Source organism: Muscardinus avellanarius (genome assembly GCF_963383645.1).
Source record: "Muscardinus avellanarius genome assembly, chromosome: 6".
NCBI classification, from domain to species: Eukaryota; Metazoa; Chordata; class Mammalia; order Rodentia; family Gliridae; genus Muscardinus; species Muscardinus avellanarius.
Genome location: NC_137791.1, coordinates 106,471,238 through 106,490,596, shown reverse-complemented (window position 1 = coordinate 106,490,596; position 19,359 = coordinate 106,471,238). Strand labels below are relative to the sequence as shown.

Sequence of the window (19,359 nt, the reverse complement as noted above, 5' to 3'; positions counted from 1 at the left end):
TTTTTCTTAAACCCTTTGTTTAGGCGGGCGTGGTGGCACACGCTTGTAATCCCCGCACTTGGGAGACTGAGACAGGAGGATCGCACAGGTTCAAAGCCAGCCTCAGCTACTTAGTGAGGCTCTCAGCAACTTAGTGAGACCCTGTTTCCAAATAAAATATAAAAATGGGTCTGGGAGTAGAGCCCGGAGGTAGAAAGCGTCTGGGTTCCACCCCCAGTACCACCAAAAAAAAACCCACAAAAAACAAAAACAACCCTTTGTTTTAGACTCAAGGGCCTTGAAGGCAATTATGGCAGCCGGAAAAAAAACTAAACCCAGGTTATGACTGCCTTATGTTGGACAGAGCCCTTTCCCAGAGCACTCAGTCCCCCTGACACCCCTGGAAAGTGGCGAGACCATACTGCCTCTGTATGGCTGTCATGTCTGAGTTTCAAGGAGCAGATGAGAGGAGGCAGGACTCTGTAATGGGACACTATGAGTCCCAGGCGCCACCCTGGGCAGTTTCTGGGGGTATTTCACTGTCCTCTCCTCTCATAACCTAAGCTGTTTGCATAGAGAAAGAATCAGCACTCTCCTGGTGGATGCACAGAGGCTGTTCTCACAGGGCTGGGGGAGGCCTTCCCAATGCAGATGTGCTCCTAGGAAGAGCAGAGAGGCACATCAGCAAAGGCAAGGGGCCAGTGGCTGGCCCCAGGCCACTCGTCTCTTTTAGGAAGTGTGGCTGCAAGATCAGCCCCTCTACCTCCAGTGTTGATCTAGCAACCGCCTCTTACAACAGGAATTTTACCTTTGCCTTCAATTTATGACAGGGCTTAGCATCCACCTTTTAGAACTGCTTTTAACTGAGGGTACCAGGGCAATTTCCTGGTGCATTTGAACCAAATCGCATGAGACCCTACTATAACTTTATGTAACCTGCGTCTTTAGGTCAAATGAGCTGGAAAAAGCTTCCTGATCTTTTCTCAAACGACTTGTTTTCCAAACCCTTGGTGTGGTTTCTTCTCTGTTTCCTGGTCTCCCTGGAGAGTCCTAGGGCTAGAGGGGAGGATTATCCTCCACCAGGCCTTCTGACATCACCAGAACAGCCAGAACACAGGGGTCATTATGGAGGACATCTGCAACATTTATTTCCTCATAGTCGGTGTTTTTTTTTTTTTTTTTTTTTGGGGGGGGGGTCTGGGGATGGAACCCACTTCTACCTCCGAGCTACACTCCCAGCCCTATTTTTTATTCTGTGTGTGTGTGTGTGTGTGTGTGTGTGTGTGTGTTACTGGGGGGGTGGAACCCAGGGGCTTTTCTACCTCAGGCTATATTCCCAGACCTATTTTACACTTTATTTGGAAACAGGGCCTAAGTAGCTGAGGCTGGCTTCGAACCTGAGTGATCCTCCTTTCTCTGCCTCCCAAGCGCTGGGATTATAAGCGTGCGCCACCACGCCTGGCTTTTATTATTTCGAAACAGGGTCTCACTGAGTTGCAAAGGGCCTCACTAAATAGCTGAGGCCGTCCACGAACGGCGATCCTCTCAGGTCTCGGCCTCCCAAATGCTGGGATTACAAGCGTGCGCCACCATGCCTGGCTCCTATCTTTATGCTTTGTTTTGAAACAGGGCCTCACTAAGTAGCTGAGGCTGTTCACGAACCACGATCCTCTGGTCTCAGCCTCCCAAATGCTGGGATTATATAAACGTGTGCCACCACGCCCGGCTTCCTATTTTTTGAAACAGGGTGGTGAAGGGCCTCACTAAATAGCTGAGGCTGTCCGCGAGCCGACCCTCCGACCTCGGCCTCCCGAAGGCTGGGACTCCGGCCAGGTCCTTCGTGCTCTGAGGCTGTAGGCCCGGCGTCCCCGGCGGCCCTCCTGACTTTTCCTGACCGTGCTTCTTCCCCGCAGCCCGAGTCCACGGCCTCGTCCCCGCAGTTCACCGACCCCCACTTGTACGTGTGGAACGCCACGGGCAACAGGCTGCTGCGGCGCGTGGACGGCGTGCGGCTGCGCACGCGGCCGGCGCAGTGCACCGACTTCGTGAGCATCAAGCAGCAGCTGGAGATGCTGGTCCGCATGAAGGTCACGCACTTCCGCTTCGCGCTGGACTGGGCCTCGGTGCTGCCCACCGGCGACCCGGCCGCGGCCGACCGGCAGGCGCTGCGCTACTACCGCTGCGTGGCGAGCGAGGCGCTGCGGCGCGGCGTGGCGCCCATGGTCACGCTGTACCACCCGACGCACGCGCGGCCCGGGCTGCCCGCGCCGCTGCTGCGGGCCGGCGGCTGGCTCAACCGCTCCACGGCGCGCGCCTTCCAGGACTACGCGGGGCTGTGCTTCCGCGAGCTGGGCGACCTGGTGAAGCTCTGGATCACCATCAACGAGCCCAACCGGCTGGGCGACGCGCTCGAGCGCGCGGGCAACGACTCGTACCGCGCGGCGCACCACCTGCTGCTGGCGCATGCGCGCGCCTGGCGGCTGTACGACCGGCGCTTCCGGCGCGCGCAGCGCGGGGCCGTGTCGCTGGCGCTGCACGCCGACTGGGCCGAGCCCGCCAACCCCTTCGCCGCCTCGCACCGCGCGGCGGCCGAGCGCTTCCTGCAGTTCGAGATCGCCTGGTTCGCCGACCCGCTCTTCAAGAGCGGCGACTACCCGGCCGCCATGCGCGAGCACCTGGCGGCGCGGGCGCGGCGCGGGCTGGGCGGCTCGGCGCTGCCGCGCTTCTCGCCCGCCGAGCGCCGCCTGCTGCGCGGCGCCGCCGACTTCTGCGCGCTCAACCACTTCACCACGCGCTTCGTGATGCACCAGCCGCAGGCGGCCGGCCGGCCCGGCGCCGACCGCGACGTGCAGTTCCTGCAGGACGTGACGCGCCTGCGCTCGCCGTCGCGCCTGGCCGTGGTGCCCTGGGGCGAGCGCCGCCTGCTGCGCTGGGTGCGCGAGCGCTACGGCGACCTGGACGTGTACATCACGGCCAACGGCGTGGACGACCAGGCGCCGCGCGACGACCGGCTGCGCAGCTACTACCTGGAGAGGCACGTGCAGGAGGCGCTCAAAGGTGCGGCGGGGCGCCCGATGGAGGAAGGAAAAAAAAAAATCACCTGGAGCCGGGCGTGGTGGCGCGCGCTTGTAATCCCCGCGCCTGGGAGGCGGACACGGGAGGATGGCGCAGGTTCGAAGCCAGCCGCGCTGGCTTCAGAGACCCTGTTTCCAAATAAAAAGTATAAAATAGGTCTGGGAGTGTAGCCCGGGGGTAGAAGGGCTACCAGGAACCCCAGTACCATCCCCCCCCACAAAAAAATCACCTGGAATCTCCCCCCTCCCCAAGACAAGCACCGTCGATTTTTTTTCCCCCTCTCTTTGCGGTTCTGGGAGTGGAACCCAGAGGCATTCTACCTTCAAGCTACATCCCCGGCCCTATTTTTTTAATTCTTTATTTTGAAAAAGGGTCTCACTGACTTGCAAAGTGCCTAAGTAGCTGAGGCTGTCCGTGAACCGCCATTCTCCTGTCTCAGCCTCCTGAAGGCTGGGATTACAAGCGTGCACCACCACGCCCCGCAGCACTGTTGATATTGTGGCTTACTTATTTCAGAGTGCCTGCCAGGCATTATTAATACAATTGAGCTCATGCCATAATATGCTTTAGTATCTAAGTCCGTCTTTCCTCCCTCCCTCCATCTCTTCCTTCCTCCCTTAGTCTCTTCCTTCCTTCCCTCCATCTTCCATCCTTCATGTCTTCTTTCCTTCTTCCCCTCCTCTGTCCCTTCATTCCTTCTTTCCTTCCCTTCTCTTTTCTTCCTTCCTCACTCCCTACCAAACCCAGGGCACCCAGTTTGGCTGTATTATAGAGCTGAATCTCTAGCCCTAAATTTTCTTTTTCACCATGCCTGGCCCCCAGCCCTTTTAAAAAGAAATTATTTGGAGCCAGGCGTGGTGGCGCACACCTGTAATCCCAGCGCCGCCTGGGAGGCGGAGACAGGAGGATCGCACAGGTTCTAAGCCAGCCTTACTGGTTTAAGAGACCCTGTTTCCAAATAAAAATATAAAAAATGGGTCTGGGAGTGTAGCTCGGAGGTAGAAAGATTACCAGGAACCGTAGTAATTATATATATATATATATATATATATATATATATATATATATATATATATTCTGGGAGTAAAAGCCCCTGGGTTCCATCCTCAGTACCACAAAAAAAAAAAAAAAGCTTCTATGGACATGATTTTAGGATTTTAGCTTGTTTCAATGGAAACTAAATTTTTACCCAACAATTCTTGCCCATATGGTGGCACATGCCTGTAATCCCAATACTTGGAAGACTGAGACAGGAGAATAGCAGGTTTGCAGTCAGCCCTATCTTCTTAGTGAGACCCTCTTTCAAAATAAAGAATAAAAAATAGGGCTGGGGCATAGCTCAGAGGTAGAATACCCCTGGGTTCAATCCCCAGTACCACAAAAAGAAAAAAGAGAGACTTCATGGTTCATTTTGATTAATGATGTTCATTTCTGTTATTTTTTCAGCATACCTTATTGATAAAGTCAAAATCAAAGGCTATTATGCATTCAAACTGACTGAAGAAAAATCCAAGCCCAGATTTGGATTCTTCACATCTGATTTCAAAGCTAAATCCTCCATACAGTTTTACAACAAACTCATCAGCAGCAGTGGCTTCCCTCCTGAGAACAGTAGCTTTGGATGCAGTCAGACTCCACGAAGCCCAGAGTGCACCATCTGTTCATTTTTCCTGCAGAAGAAACCGCTGATATTTTTTGGTTGTTGCTTCTTCTCCACCATGATTCTACTGTTAGCAATCACCATTTTTCACCGGCGAAAGAGAAGAAAATTTTGGAAAACAAAAAACTTACAAAACATACCGTTAAAGAAAGGCCGCAAGAGAGTCCTTAGCTAAAGTGATTGTATTTGTCATCATGATAGCTTAAAAAGTTCACTCCAGGTCCAGATACTGGTTAACTTACAGTATACCTGTATTATATAGAAAGAAGACAATTTGAGATATGGCAGTCACCAAGGTGATGACAGTGTCACTCAATGGGTTCCAGGAAGTTTCCCCTTAGGTGTGACATCCGGTAAATTCAGTTCTTGGAGGTAAAGAGTAAGACTACACCCTGACAGTAAGCTGTGAGGATTATCTGATACATTGCTTCAGGAAGTGTGATAAGCTGTTTTCCATCATTATTCTCTAGCTTTCTTCTCTAAATACCAGTAGCTCTACTCGAGATAACTATACCTGTAATCTTAGTACTTAGGAGGCCAAGACAGGGGGATCACAGGTTCCAGGATAGTTTTAGCAAGTAGTGAGACTCTCAGCAACCTACTGAGATCCTGCTTCAAAACAAAAAACATATACAGGGCTGGGAGCCACGCATGGTGGCACACTTGTAATCCCACTTGGGACAGGATTGCAGGTTTGCAGCCAGCCTAAGCTACTTAGTGAAGCCCTCTGCAACATATTGAGACCCTGTTTCAAAATAAAGGATAAAAAATAGGGCTGGGGGTGTAGCTCAGAGGTAAAATGCCCCTGGGTTCAATCCCCAGTACTCTATGTGTGTGTGTGGGGTGGGGGAGGCTGGGATGTAGTTTGAAGGCACAATTCCCCTGGGTTCAATCTTCAGTACCACAAAAAAATAAAAATAAAAAAATGAAATTTGTAGTCAGGTGTAGTAGTGAGACCTGGAAATCCAGCATTTGGGAGGCTGAGACAGGAGGATCACAGGCAGAAATTTAGTAAGACCATTTCAAAATAAATAATGATAATTAAAAAAAAAACGGGGCTGAGCACATAGCCCAGAGGTAGAACCCCCCCCCCAATACCCGTGGGGTTCAATATTCAAAAAAAAAAGTAAAATTCGTTTTGTTAGACTTTGTAGCATAGATTTAAAATTATCCTATAAACTAGTTAGCAACATATTCTGTCACTTCTAACAAGGTGCTTTCACATTCAAGTCGTGTTCTCAAATAGCAAACACACAATAGGGTAAGTAGTACTTTTCTGTAGCCAGTTATACCAGACTTAATGCGCATCAATCTTAATGATTCTCAAAAAAAAAAAAGGCTTTTTTTTTTTGGTGGTACTGGGGTTCCTGGAAGCCCTTCTACCTCCGGGCTACACTCCCAGACCTATTTTTATATTTCTGAAACAGGGTCTCTTACGCCAGCGCGGCTGGCTTCGAACCTGCGTGATCCTCCTGTCTCCGCCTCCGAAGCCTGGGGATTACAAGCGTGCGCCACCACGCCCGGCTAAAAAAAGGCATTTCTAAAACATCTAAATTGATGAGTTTTTATTTTTGTGTGTATGTAGTACTGGGAATTGAATCCAGGTGTTCTAACTCTGAGCCAATACTCCCAGTCCTATTTTATTTTTGAACAGTCTCACTACTGAGAATGTCCTCGAACAAGTAGATCCTCTTGTCTCAACCTCCCAAGTCCCAGGATTGCAAGCATGTGCCACCATGCCCAGTTTATTATTATTTCTAATTATTTGTAATCCCAGCATTTGGGAGGCTGAGACAGGATCACGATTCAAGGAGAGCCTCAGCTACTTAGCGAAGCCCTCTGCAACTCAGTGAGACCCCCGCTTCACAGTAAAGAATAGGGCTGGGGGTATAGCTCGGAGGTAGAATGCCCCTGGGTTCCATCCCCAGTTCCGCAAAAAAAAAAAAAAAAAAAAAAAAAGAGCCAGGCATGGTGGTGCATGTTCCCAGTACTTGGGAGGCTAAGACAGGATTGCAGGTTTGTGGCCAGCCTCATGAATTTAATGAGGCCTTTTGTAACTTAGTGAGACCACATTTGTTTTGTGGTACTGGGGGTGGACCCCAAGTGCATTGTACCTCCAAGCTACTACACCACCCTCAGCCCTATTTTTACCCCCCCCCCAAAGCTGGGGATGGAATGTGTCATTCTACTTCTGAGCTACATATTTTTTAGTCTTTTTATTTTTTGAAACAGCGTCTCCCTAAGTAGCTGAGACTGTCTGCAAACTGTGATCCTCTGGTCTCTGCCTCCTGAATGCTGGGATTACAAACTGGCCGAGACCCCCATTTCAAAATAAAAAATAAAATAGGGCTGGGGGTATAGCTGAGGTAGAATGCTCCTGGAAGTAACTCCTTTAATTTATAGATCATAGGACTAAGATAAAGAATTAGACACAGTCTGCAAAGACAGGGCAGTAAACCTCAAGGAATAGCAATTTCCCCTCAAAGTGTATCGGCACCATCTCTTCCTCCCTGATTTTTGTGCAGTGACAAATAAGATTCAGCACTTAGGAATTCTAGCTACATTCCCAGCCCTTTTATTTTTTGAGACAGGTTGCCCAGATTGGCCTCAGACTTGTGATCCTTTAGTCTCTGCCTTCCAAGTACTGGGATCCTCTGGTCTCTGCCTCCTGAATGTTGGGATTACAAGTGTGTGTGCCACCACACTCAGCCTTTTTTTTTTTTAATTTTGAAACAGGGTCTCACTGAGTTGCCAAGGACCTATACTAAGTAGCTGAGGCTGTCTGCAAACTGATTCTCTGGTCTCAGCCTCCTGAATGCTGGGATTACAAACTGGCTATATCATCATGACTGGCAAAAAGGCACTTTGTATTGTATGTGTGGTACTGAGATTGAATTCAGAGGCATTCTACCTTTGTTCTACACCTCCAGCCTCATTTCTTATTTGGAAACAAGGTTGGTAAATCTCACCCCTTGCTGAGGCTGTCCTTGCACCTATGTTTCTCCTTTCTCAGCCTGCCAAGTACTGGGATTACAGTGATGGGCCACCACACCGGGCTGAGTTTGACTTTTTAAAATGAAATGTTCATAGAATATTTTTAAACACTGGAGACAAAACTTGAATGTGTGCTCATTTATACCTATCTTTTCTTCAGGTCATTCAATAACCACTCATTACACAGTAGCTAGCCACTGTCTGCCCTGTCCTTGAATTCAGGAGTCAAGGAAAGTAGCTCTAGTAGGTCGTTGGGCTTGGTGGCACACTCCTGTAATTCCAACAACTTGGGAGGCTGAGATAGGATGATTGCAGGTTTGAGGCCAGCCTCAGCAACCTAGCAACATTCAGCAAAAAAAAAAAAAAAGAAAAAATGGGAGGGGGGTTAGGAGCGTAGTCTGGAGGTAGAATGCCCCTGGGCTCACCCCCAGTACCACAAAAAAAAAAAAAAAAAAAAAAAAAGCTAAGTCATTTAAAACAATTGCTTGGGGCAGGAGCTACAGATTTGAGTGCTTACCATGTGCTTGAAGCACCGAGTTCAATTCCCAGCACTAAACGCCCCGAAATCACTTGGCTGTCTTTTCCCCTTTGTACCGCATGGACTCACCCTAACCCAAGAGCTTCAGTGAAAACCCCTAGTATTGCTTGAGCATCTTGTTAATTTAGTGACTTTTTTTTTTTTGGTGGTACTGGGGTTCCTGGAAACCCTTTTACCTCTGGGCTTCGCTCCCAGACCTATTTTTATACTTTTTTTTAAAATTTGGAAACAGGGTCTAAGCCAGCATGGCTGGCTTCAAACCTGCGAAATCCTGTCTCCACCTCCCAAGCGCGGATTACAAGCGTGCATCACCACGCACAACCTAGTGACTTTATTTTGGTAGCACTAGGTATTAAACCCAGGACATTCTATCTACAGGATACACCCCCAGCAAAGTTTTATTTAGAAACTCTCACTAGGTTGATGAGTCTCCCTACTTGAGGCTCCCCTCAAACCTGCAATCCTTGTCACAGCCTCTCAAATATTAGGATTGTAAGCCTGTGCCACCACACCCAGCAGCATTAAGGTCTTGAAATGCAATTGGCCATAGGAATGAGGTAATCTTTCCAGTCCTCACTTGATCACAGCATCTTGCATTTTCTAACTTAATCATACATATACATGCAACCAAACCCAGGAGCACTCTGAGCTCCATCCCCAGTCCCTTGAGATAGGGTCTCTCGTTCTCTAAACTGGTTTTTGGTCCAAATGTGTATATGCTTACATGCAACACTAACCTTTGCTATTTTTAATACATTTATGTCAAGAATTAAGCTTAGAAACATGTTCCTACTTTTTAAAACTTACTGCCTTACCATAAAGTTGCTGCCACTTTCAGATTATACTGGTTTTAAACCATCATGTGAAAATATTCAACCTGGTTCGTCTACTTATCAAAATACACTCAGGCTTATAAAACAAGTCATTTTAAGCCAGGCATGTTGGCACACATCTGTTCATTCTAGTTCTTGGGAGATTGACTAATATACTTCAGCTTAACTGTCTAGAGCCAACAAAAAATGTTGACAGGTCCTGGCAAGTAAAGCCCTGAGAATAGCTGCAGGGGTCAAATATCAACTTAAAATCTAACATGTTAAAATTTGTACTCAACAAAACCTTTCACTGAATCTTGGGATTATAGGGAAATGTCACAAATGAACATTAGCCCCTGGGAAAAAACTGAGGATAGTACTTTCTAAATGCTTAATCTCCGATGTTATTCCAAATAAATGGGTTTATGCTGATTATTTACATTCAACCAAATCTGATTTAAGAATTATAGGATGAAAGCCAGGTGTGGTGGTACATGCTTGTAATCCCAGCATTTGGGAGGCTAAGACAGGAAGATCATGGTTAGCCAGCGTTAGCTTAGTGGGTCCTTTGCAACTCAGTGAAATCCTGTTTCAAAATAAAGAATAAAAAAATAAGGGTTGGGGGTATAGCTTGGAGGTAGAATGCCCCTGGGTTCCATCTCCAGCACCAGGAAAAAAAAAAGGCACATTACTTGTTATGTTTCCATTCACAAAACTTACACCAATAAAAAAAAATTTAAATATAACACACACACACACACACCACACTTCCAAGTTGAGAAAAACACACATTTACTCATAGCCATAGCAGATGCTCATTAGTCTTCCCTATGAGAGAAGTAGACTCATCTATCACACCTAAATGGGGAAAAAAAAATCCAACCTCTCAAGGTTTCCAGGTCACACTCAGCATCAATCCAGTAGCAACTACTAACCATACCCAGACAGTCTCAGAATTTCTATCATGCTAGAATTGGAAACTCCTCCCTCAACTCTCAGACTGTTTTGAAAACTTGGCTCATTAAATTGCTAAGGTTGGCCTTGAAACTGCAATCCACAGGCATGCACCCCACACCTGGCCATAAGAGTTACATTCTGACAAACAGCATCAATGCTCAACAGGTAAAACTGTAATGCTCTGAAATCAAGGTAACAGGGGAAGGATGGGGATGAGGAGTAAACACCACTATTTTCCATAGGGTAATCAAGGTAAGCTTCATTGACTTTGGTTAAAGGCGAACTTCAACAGTAAAAAGAACTTAAAGCTGAATGCTTGGTACTGAGGAACACAAACTCGATTTAAGCAGCTAAATAAGGCAGGGCGTTGTGGTGCACTCCTGTAATTCCAATACCTGGGAGTAAGAGACAGGAGGACCATAGGTTTAAGGCCAGCCACAACAACCTAGCAAGATCCTATCTCAAAATAAAAAGGGCTGAGGCTGGGAATGGTGGTCCACATCTGTAATCCCAGTACTTGGGAGGCTGAGAAAGAATCACAGGTTCGAATCAGCCTCGCAATTTAGTGAGACCCTATTTCCAAATAAAAAATGGTCTGGGGTACAGCCCAGAGGTAAACACCCTGGGTTCAATCCCCAGTACTGCAAAAACAAAACCCTAAGTAAATTGCTGAGGTAGAGGATAAGATTGAGATCTTGGGTCACAACTACCACGTGTTCATCACGGACAGATTTCCTGCATGTCCCAATCCTTACTGGAGCTGTTAGCACGTGCAACACCAAACACTTTCAGGAGCTTCTACATCCATTGAACAGGCAGGTAACTTGCCTGCCATGGCTACTGTATTCCTCTTGCTCAAAATCTTAATTTACTCAGAATTTACCCAGCCTGTTTATTTGCCAAGTAGTAGAAAATAAGAATTAAAACCCCCAAACCAATAGAAGTCTTTTATTGCATCATTAAAATATTACACATTGGTCTTACAATCCAGAGTCTTGTTTCTGTGGCTGGATAACTGTAAAAACAAATAAAAATATTTGTAAGTCATCATCAAAACCCTTGCCCATTAATGTTATAAATTATTTCTCTTATTTTTTTGTAGTACTGGGGATTGAACCCAGGGACATTCTACCTCTAAGTCCTATTTTATTTTATATTAAAATAGGGTCTTCAACTAGGTTATTAAGTCTCACTACTTGCTTAGGCTGGTTTCAAACCTGTGACCCTCTTGTCTCAGCCTCCCAAGTACTGGGTTCACAAGTGTGGGTTCCTCACCCAGCTAAAATTCTAAAATATTTCAAACACACTTTAAGATTATGATGTACTGGTTTATAGTAAACTGTAAACACAGTAGAACAAGCCAATTCCATCTCTTACTTTGCAAAATTTATTGTGCTTCAGAATTCAATTCTCCATTCTCTGCCATTACTGATACTCCAATCTAAGTCTCTCTTCTTTCTGCAGTGCAGGGGATAGAACCCAACTAAGCAAGCACCAATTAAGTGTTTAATACCTCATTTAAAGCAGTAATAAAACTTTAGATTTCAGCTGTACTGGTAGTCGCCTGTAATTCCAGCTACTCAGAAGGCTGAGCCAAGAGAACTGACAGTTGAAGGCCAACCTGGGCAACTTAGTAAGACCCGGTGTCAATACAAAATAAAAAGGGCCGGGGATGTAGCCAATCGGTGGAGTGCCTGATGAACACTACCTATGCCTGAGTTTAATCCCCTGTAACTAACACATAGCAACAACCAAAACAAGCTTATAGACACTAAAAGAACCTACCTTTTAGATTTCATTCATCAGCCTGCTGAACTGTTCCTTTTTCAGAAACATAAATACCATCCAAAAATTTTCTGATATCCTTGTTTTTAACTGTTGTGGCTTGCTGAATTAAAGCAGCTATAGGAGTAATAAAAAGTATGTAAATAATTTCATCCATCAAACTCATTTTAAAGACTATCCCTAGTTAACCTCCATTACAAGAGCAGCCATGTGCTACACAAGATTTTACTCAACAATTCACACATATACACTCCTAATGCATAGTAACATTGTAGAGCAACACATTCAAGGTTCCTGATGCTGGTGTAAGTAAACCTACTTAGCTGCCACTCAGTGGCTCCAAGGTTCTGATTTGGTACTGGTTCAATTCTCAGTACAAAAAAAAAAAAAAAAAAAAAAAAAGCACACAATATTCCCTAGTAGTAATAATTTACTTTGTAGCTGGGCGTGGTAACAGATGCCTGTTATCCCAGTACTTGGGAGGCTGAGACAGGAGAATTACAGGTTTGAACCAGCTTCAAGAAGTTGGTGAAAATGTCAGGAAACCTAGTGAGACCATTAAAAAAAAAAAAAAACCAGGCACGGTAGCACTATGCTTGTAATCCCAGTATTTGGGAGGCTGAGGCAGAAGGATCACAGGCTCAATGACAGCCTCAGCCAACATTGAGACCCTGTTTCCAAAAAGGAAAATAAAAGCTGGGCGTGGTGGCACATGCTTGTAATCCCAGCAGTTGGGAAGCTGAGACTGGAGGATCACAGTTCATGGACAGCATCAGCTACTTAGTGAGGCATTCCGCAACGTAGTAAGACCCCGTTTCAAAAATAAATAGAAAATAAGGCAGAGGTGTAGCTCAGAGGTCTAATGCCCCTGGGTTCCATCCCCAGACCCGCAAAATAAATAAATAAATAAATAAATAAATAAATAAATAAATAAATAAATAAATAAAAAATTGGGCTGGGGGTGTAGTTCAAAGGCAGAATGTCTCTGGGTTCAATCCCCAGTAACACAATACATACATACATAAATAAAAAAACAGAGGTGGGGATATAGCTCAAGACACCCCTGAATTCAATCCTTAGTTACACACACTATAGAATTTTTACATTTGACTACGTTGGCTCCTGATTGTACCAAAAGACCATGCTGAGCGACTGACCATCCAGGTTTGTATATACTGTAATCTTCACACACTAACTACCTGACACATTTCTCAGAATGTAACCCTTAAATGATAACATTACTATATTTCATTATATACTATTGGGACATTCTGACTTCCACAAAAATAGGCAAAATTTTGTAGAAATTTTTTGAGCACCCATACAAACCTGAATTTGAAACAAGTTCAATATCATTTCCTTCAAGGATCAATTCATCTTTCTGGGCTTGAGATACTGAACAAGCAACGCCTGAAAAGAGAAGGCATTTGCCTAGAGTCAAAATACAATCAAATCTGCATAAAAATATTTTAATCCCAGTAGCAATGTACTTCATTTAAAACTCCATGCAACGAATGGACCTTATCCTGAGATTTTGGCTTTTCTAGACCAAAATCTTATTTGTCTTCTGGCTGGAATGAATGACAGTCTGAGAGGTCAGACTCAAGTGATTCAGATGGGCGTGGTGGCACACATTTGTAATCCCAGCACTTGGGAGGCTGAGACAGGAGGATTGTGCAGTTTCGAAGCCAACCTCAGCTACTTAGTGAGGCTCTCAGCAACTTAGTGAGACCCTGTTTAAAAAAACAACCTATCTGTATAAACCGCTCTACCAAGTCTTTTTTTTTAGGTACTGGGGTAAGACCCAGGGGCATTCTACCTCTAAGCTACACCCCCAGCCATGTTTTTTTTTTTTTTGCGGGGGTGGGGGGGGGTCTCGGGATGGAACCCAGGGGCCTCTCCAAGCTACACCCCCTGCCCTATTTTTTATTCTTTATTTTGAAACAGGGCCTCACTAAGTTGCGGAGGCTTCACTAAGTAGCTGAGGCTGTCCAGTAACACGACCCTCTGGTCTCAGCCCAAATGCTGGGATTACAAGCATGCACCACTACTCCTGTCTTCCCAGCCTATTTTTTATTTTTGAAACAGGGTCTCACTAAATTGCGGAGGGCCTCACGAATAACAATCCTCTGGTTTCAGCCTTCCGAATGCTGGGATTACAAGCGTGCGCCACCACGCCTAGAGTACCAAGTCTTATTTCTATGTACATAATTTATTACCGTTTTATAGAGTACATTTGTTTGTGTGTGTGTGGGGGGGTACTGGAGATTGAGGTCCAGAGCATTCTACCTCTGAGCTATATAACCCCAGCCCTATTTTTATTTTTGGAAACAAGGTTTCACAAAGTTATTGAGCTGTTTTCAAACCTGTGATCCCACTATCTCAGCTTTCCAAATAATGAGATTACAAGTGTGCACCACCATGCCCAGGCCAATTATTATTATTATTATTATTATTATTATTATTATTATTATTATTATTATTGCAGTACTAGGATGGTGAACCCAGGGGCATTCTACCTGAGCCACACCCCCACACCCAATTTTTTATTCTTTATTTTGAAACAGGGTTTGAGTTGCAAAGGGCCTCCCCTAAGTAGTAGCTGAGACTGTCAACAAACTGATCCTGTCTCAGCCTCCCAAATGCTGGAATTACAAGCATGCACCACTATGCTTGGGTCTCAAAGTTTGCTTTTACATAGGAGGTCTTAGAAATTTTTAAATGGCTGTTAAGGTGACATTAAGATCTTTTTTCAGCAGGTCACAATGGCACATGCCTGTAATGCCAGTACTTGGGAGGCTGAGAAATAAGAACTGCAAGTTCAAGGTTTTTCTGCAAGTAGCAAGACTCGTCAACCTAATGAGACCATTTCAGGACAAAAATTGAAAAAATAGGGCTGGAGATGGTCTGGAGGTAGAATTCCCCTGGGCTCAACCCCCATTGCCACACACACATGAAAACACTGATCTTTCTTCACATTCTTCCCCACACCAGCTCAGTGAGTGGTATTAACACTCGCCTATCATGCATGAGGCTCTGGGTGATTTCCCAGCACTGCAAAAGAGAAACCCTAAAGCACCAGTGTTTTATGATATTGGAAAGCACAGTTGCCTAATAACATGTCAATTTTAACTAATCTAATTCTAGACCTTCCACATTCTGACAGATATGCAAAAAACACTTGAGAAGCAGTTTGCTCAAGGTAGGTGGCTAGTAAGAGCTAAAATTCAAATGCAGGCAGAATCTACGTTACTAACCACTTTTCAAATGCTTTTCTGGAATATTAAGTTTTTACCACGTGTGGCGGCGCACACCTGTAATCCCAGTAACTCCGGAGGTTCAAGGACAGCCTCAGCAAGTAGTGAGACGCCATCAACTTGTCAAGACACTACCTCAAAAAGAGAATGCATGCCGGGCATGGTGGTACACCTTGTAACCCCAACAGCTTGGGAGGCTGAGATGGGAGGATTGCACAGGTTAGAAGCCAGATCCAGCTACTTAGTGAGGCCCTCAGCAACTTAGCGAGAACCTGTTTCCAAATAAAATATATATATTAAAAAAGGTCTGGGAGCATAGCCCAGAGGTAGAAAGCCTCTGGGATCCACCCCCAGTACCACCAAAAAAGAGAATTCACCAAAGAAAAGTATATGAGGAAAGCCAGGTGGGGTGGTGCACGCTTGTAATCCCAGCATTTGGAAAGGCTGAGAGAAGAGAATCACAGTTCGCTGACAGGCCTTACAACTTGGTGAGACCCTGTTTCAAAATAAAGAATAAAACAATAGGGCTGGGGTGTAGCTTGGAGGTAGAATGTCCCCAAGGTTCCATCCCCAGCACTGAAAAAAACAAAACAAAAAAACCATGCGAGACACCTTGTCAATTGGCCCAATCTGATCACTCCACAAATGCATACATGCCATCAACATACTGAGCTAGTTACAGTGGTGTACACCTACAATCTCATAGGAGGGAGGCGGAGACAAGGACTGCAAATACTGCCGAACACACACGCGCGCACACACACATGGTTGGGGGTATAGTATAGCTTGGAGGTAGGCTGACCCTGTTCTATCCCCAGTAGCCCCCCCCACCATACACAAAAGCTGGGTGTGGTGGCACAGGTAGGAGGAAGGTTTCCAGTCAACCTCAGTAATGAGGCCTTCAGCAACTTAGCAGGACTCTGTTTCAAAATAAAGAATAAAAGAAGGCGGGAGTATATAGCTCAGAGAGGTAGAATACTCCTGGGTGCAACCCCTCAGTGTGTGTGTGTGTGTGTCTGTCTGTCTGTCTGTCTGTCTCTCTCTCACACACACACACACACAGACAGAAACCCAAAAACATCAAATGCAGGCTAGGGCTATGACTCAGTTGTTGAGCATGTCAAACATCTGGAGGCCCTGGCTCTACTGTAAAACTGCCACACTTTGCAAACTACTTCAATATACCTCCCTTCAGGAAAGATGCTATGAGCCCCTACCTAGCACCAAGATGGCACAATTCTGAAATACATACGGTTTTAGTCACAGCCAACATTTGCAAGGGCATGCACATACCTGTCCTCATCCGAACCCTGCGGATGTATTTTTCACCCAAGAAATTCCGGATTTCAACAAGAGACCCATTCTCCTGAATAACGACGTTGATGGGGAAGTGAGCATACACAGACCTCATCTTGTAACGGAAGCCCTGTTAAATAAACAAACTATGAGCAAGCTGAGAAATTTGAAAGAAATTAAGTTTTAAAACTTAGTAGGGCACTGTCACACTTAAAAAAGATAAGTTTTTTACCACGTGTGGCGGCACATACCTGTAATCCCAGTACGTGGGAGACTGAGACAGGAGGATCTTAGATATAAGGAAAGCTTCAGCAAATAAGACTCATAAACCCAGTGAGACCGTGTTTCAAAATATAAAGATGGGGCTGGAGGTGTAGCTCAGAGGTAGAATGCCCATGGGTTCAATCCCCAGTACCAAAAACAGAGCACTCCCATACACTTTGTCCAAATTTTGTAATAATCATCACCTGCACTAAGTCTATAAAAGCCCCATTTTCTTAGTGCTATACATCACAAGCATACAATTTTATGCCTCCTTACTGAATAGTAAAGCTCTTTAGACGATGGCAAGTTGGAGCTGGGGGTGTACCACAGAGTAGATGGTTCAATCCCCATTTCAGAAAATCAGTAACAAACCCAAAGCCAACCAAGCAAAACCCCCAAGTCAAATAAGACAGGGGCTTCCCTTCATGGAACTTAGTTTTGGAAGCAAAAAGGGAAACACTGTTCTACATGTATAATAAAAATGCAGAAGCCAGGTGTAGTGCACGCCTGTAATCCCAGCATTTAGGAAGCTGACACAGGAGGATCATGGTTCGCAGACAGTTTCAGCTAGTGAAGCCCTTTGTAACTCAGTGAGACCCTGTTTCAAAATAAAGAAAAAATAGGGCTTGGGGTATAGCTGGAAGGTAGGATGCCCCTGGGTTCCACTCCCAGTACTTCAAAACAAAAAAAACAAAAAAAAAACAAAAAGAAAAACCATCATCAACAAAAAAAACCAGGATCCCATCATTAGTAGGTAGACAACTTAAGAACTGGGCTTTTGGTTTTGTTTTTTTTGGCAGAACTGGGGATGGAACCCAGGGGCATTCTACCTTTGAGCAACACCCCCAGCCCTGTATTTTTATTCTTTTTTTGGAAACAAGACTCGCACTGAGTTTCAAAGAGCCTAAGTAGCTGAGGCTTGCCTTTGAACCAGTGCCATCCTCCTGTCTCAGCCTCCCAAATGCTGGGATTACAAATGCGCTCCCCACCATGCTGGCTTGGGTTTTGGTTTTAATCCCATTTCAGCACAACTATCAGAGGATACAGGGGTCTAAGTGAATGGTGTCATCAGATCACACCCTGAGGGTAAAAGGGAGCTGAGAAATGAGATGTTTTGAATCTACATAAGGGATTTTAATGGTGAGTGTCATACCAACAAGTAATCAAAGCCTACCCTATGCCTGGCAGCTACAACTCATTTTTCTGTTTAAAAAAACAAACCACAGGTCGTGGATGTAGCTCAGTGGCAGAGCACTTGTTTCCACTAGTGAGCTTCTGGATTCAACCCCCAACAATGCAAAAATAAAACTATAAACTTCATGTGAGAAAACTCTACTGGGCTACTTGTTAAATAAAGGTCACACCCATCAAATCTTTGTTCACATTTATCAATCAATCCCCCCAAATTCAGGTATGCCTGCTTATGAAGTTACAGAACCTGCAAGTCCCACTAAATTACACGCGTAATCCATTGGCAGCACACGTTAATGACATGTACGTAAAATAGAGCAGAGAAACCACCTCAAAATCTTAAGCCTGATCAATCAGCTTACCAGTGTAACGCCCTTGATCATGTTTTGCACATGACTACAGATAGTGCGGACAGTAGCCAGTTCCTTTCTATTTCCCCACCATTTGTCAACACGGAGCTGTAAAAGAACAAATTCAAAAGTATTAAAGTACAGTTCACTCATTCAGTGAATGACTCCGGAATAACCATAATTACAAAACAGGATTTTCAATTGGGAAAACCCAACTACATTGGGAAAACACCTACAGCTGGCAAAACATTTTTATTACTGTTACAGGTATACAATTTTATGCAGGAATGACATCCCCATAACACCAACATTTGGAAAAGTAGCAACTAATTACACTTCTGGGACAAGAAAAATTCCTACAAGCAATCACAAAAAACCTCTAACTTGCAACAGTATTAAGAACTTGACTATAACTACTAGTCAATGAGCTTTACTTTGTATTCTGAACCTGGCTTTCGACTTCACTAAGGACAAATTAGCTCTTATTTGGGGGCGCCAAAATTTAAAGCTAAAAACGCACCCAAATGGGAAATTTATATAAAACTTACCCTTTTCTTTTTCTTTCCAAGCAGACTGAGTTCTACATTGATGTGGTTGAAGTCCCTCCGCAGGGTTCCTCTAGGGCCCTTCACAATAACTGTGCGCCCCTTCAGAGTTATGTCGACTAGGAGAGAGCACAATTGGTGAGATCACATAAGACTTGGAGCACGTAGTAAGCATTAAAAAAAAAAAAAAAAACAAGTTTCGTACCATTTTCTGGAATGTCGACAGTCTGGTTGCTAAGAATGGTCTTCATTCTGAAACACAAAAAAAACCCTAGGAGTAAGAAGACCGACGCGGGGATTGTATCCACTAAAACACACCAGAGTTCTCTCCTGCCGCAAAGTGCCGGGAAGAAATCCCTGAGAGAACATAAAATGAGATTAAGAGTGGCCCCGGCGATCCGGGCCGAGGCGGAGCAGCCCCCCAAGGGGTGTGACGAAGCCCAGCGGACGAACTCACGGTCGGCCCAACCCTGGAAGTCCCAGCCAGGCGCGCCATCCCGGCAAGGCTGATAGGCGGGGGTAGGCCTACAAGCCTAGAACAGAACTAGCATCTCGCGCCGCCAGGTCCAAATGGCGCTCGCCGCCCTGGAGGGCAATCAGGATTAGGGCCTGGAGCACCGGACACGCGCTCCTCGCTTTCCCGGGGCCGATGGCTA

At 45.4% G+C, this 19,359-nt stretch overlaps 2 protein-coding genes across 2 annotated transcripts in view; one reads left to right on the top strand and one right to left on the bottom strand.

The window, feature by feature from the left end:
• Positions 1-4,889, top strand: part of KLB (klotho beta) — a gene marked incomplete at its 3' end in the record, with an annotated part of 41,252 nt that extends 36,363 nt beyond the window's left edge. Inside the window, exons 4-5 of the mRNA XM_080697590.1 lie at positions 1,893-3,036; positions 4,501-4,889. Of these exons, the coding sequence (XP_080553716.1) occupies positions 1,893-3,036; positions 4,501-4,889 (1,533 nt within the window). The remainder of the gene's footprint in view (positions 1-1,892; positions 3,037-4,500) is intronic.
• A 6,059-nt stretch (positions 4,890-10,948) lies between these two features.
• RPL9 (ribosomal protein L9) lies at positions 10,949-18,954 on the bottom strand (the record flags this gene model as incomplete). Its single annotated transcript, XM_080697431.1, has 7 exons — positions 10,949-11,030; positions 11,801-11,917; positions 13,130-13,210; positions 16,351-16,483; positions 18,171-18,266; positions 18,707-18,822; positions 18,909-18,954. 6 exons carry the CDS (start codon positions 18,952-18,954, stop codon positions 11,811-11,813), a joined length of 579 nt encoding a protein of 192 aa, XP_080553557.1. The 3' UTR covers positions 10,949-11,030; positions 11,801-11,810.
• Positions 18,955-19,359: the final 405 nt, after the last annotated feature.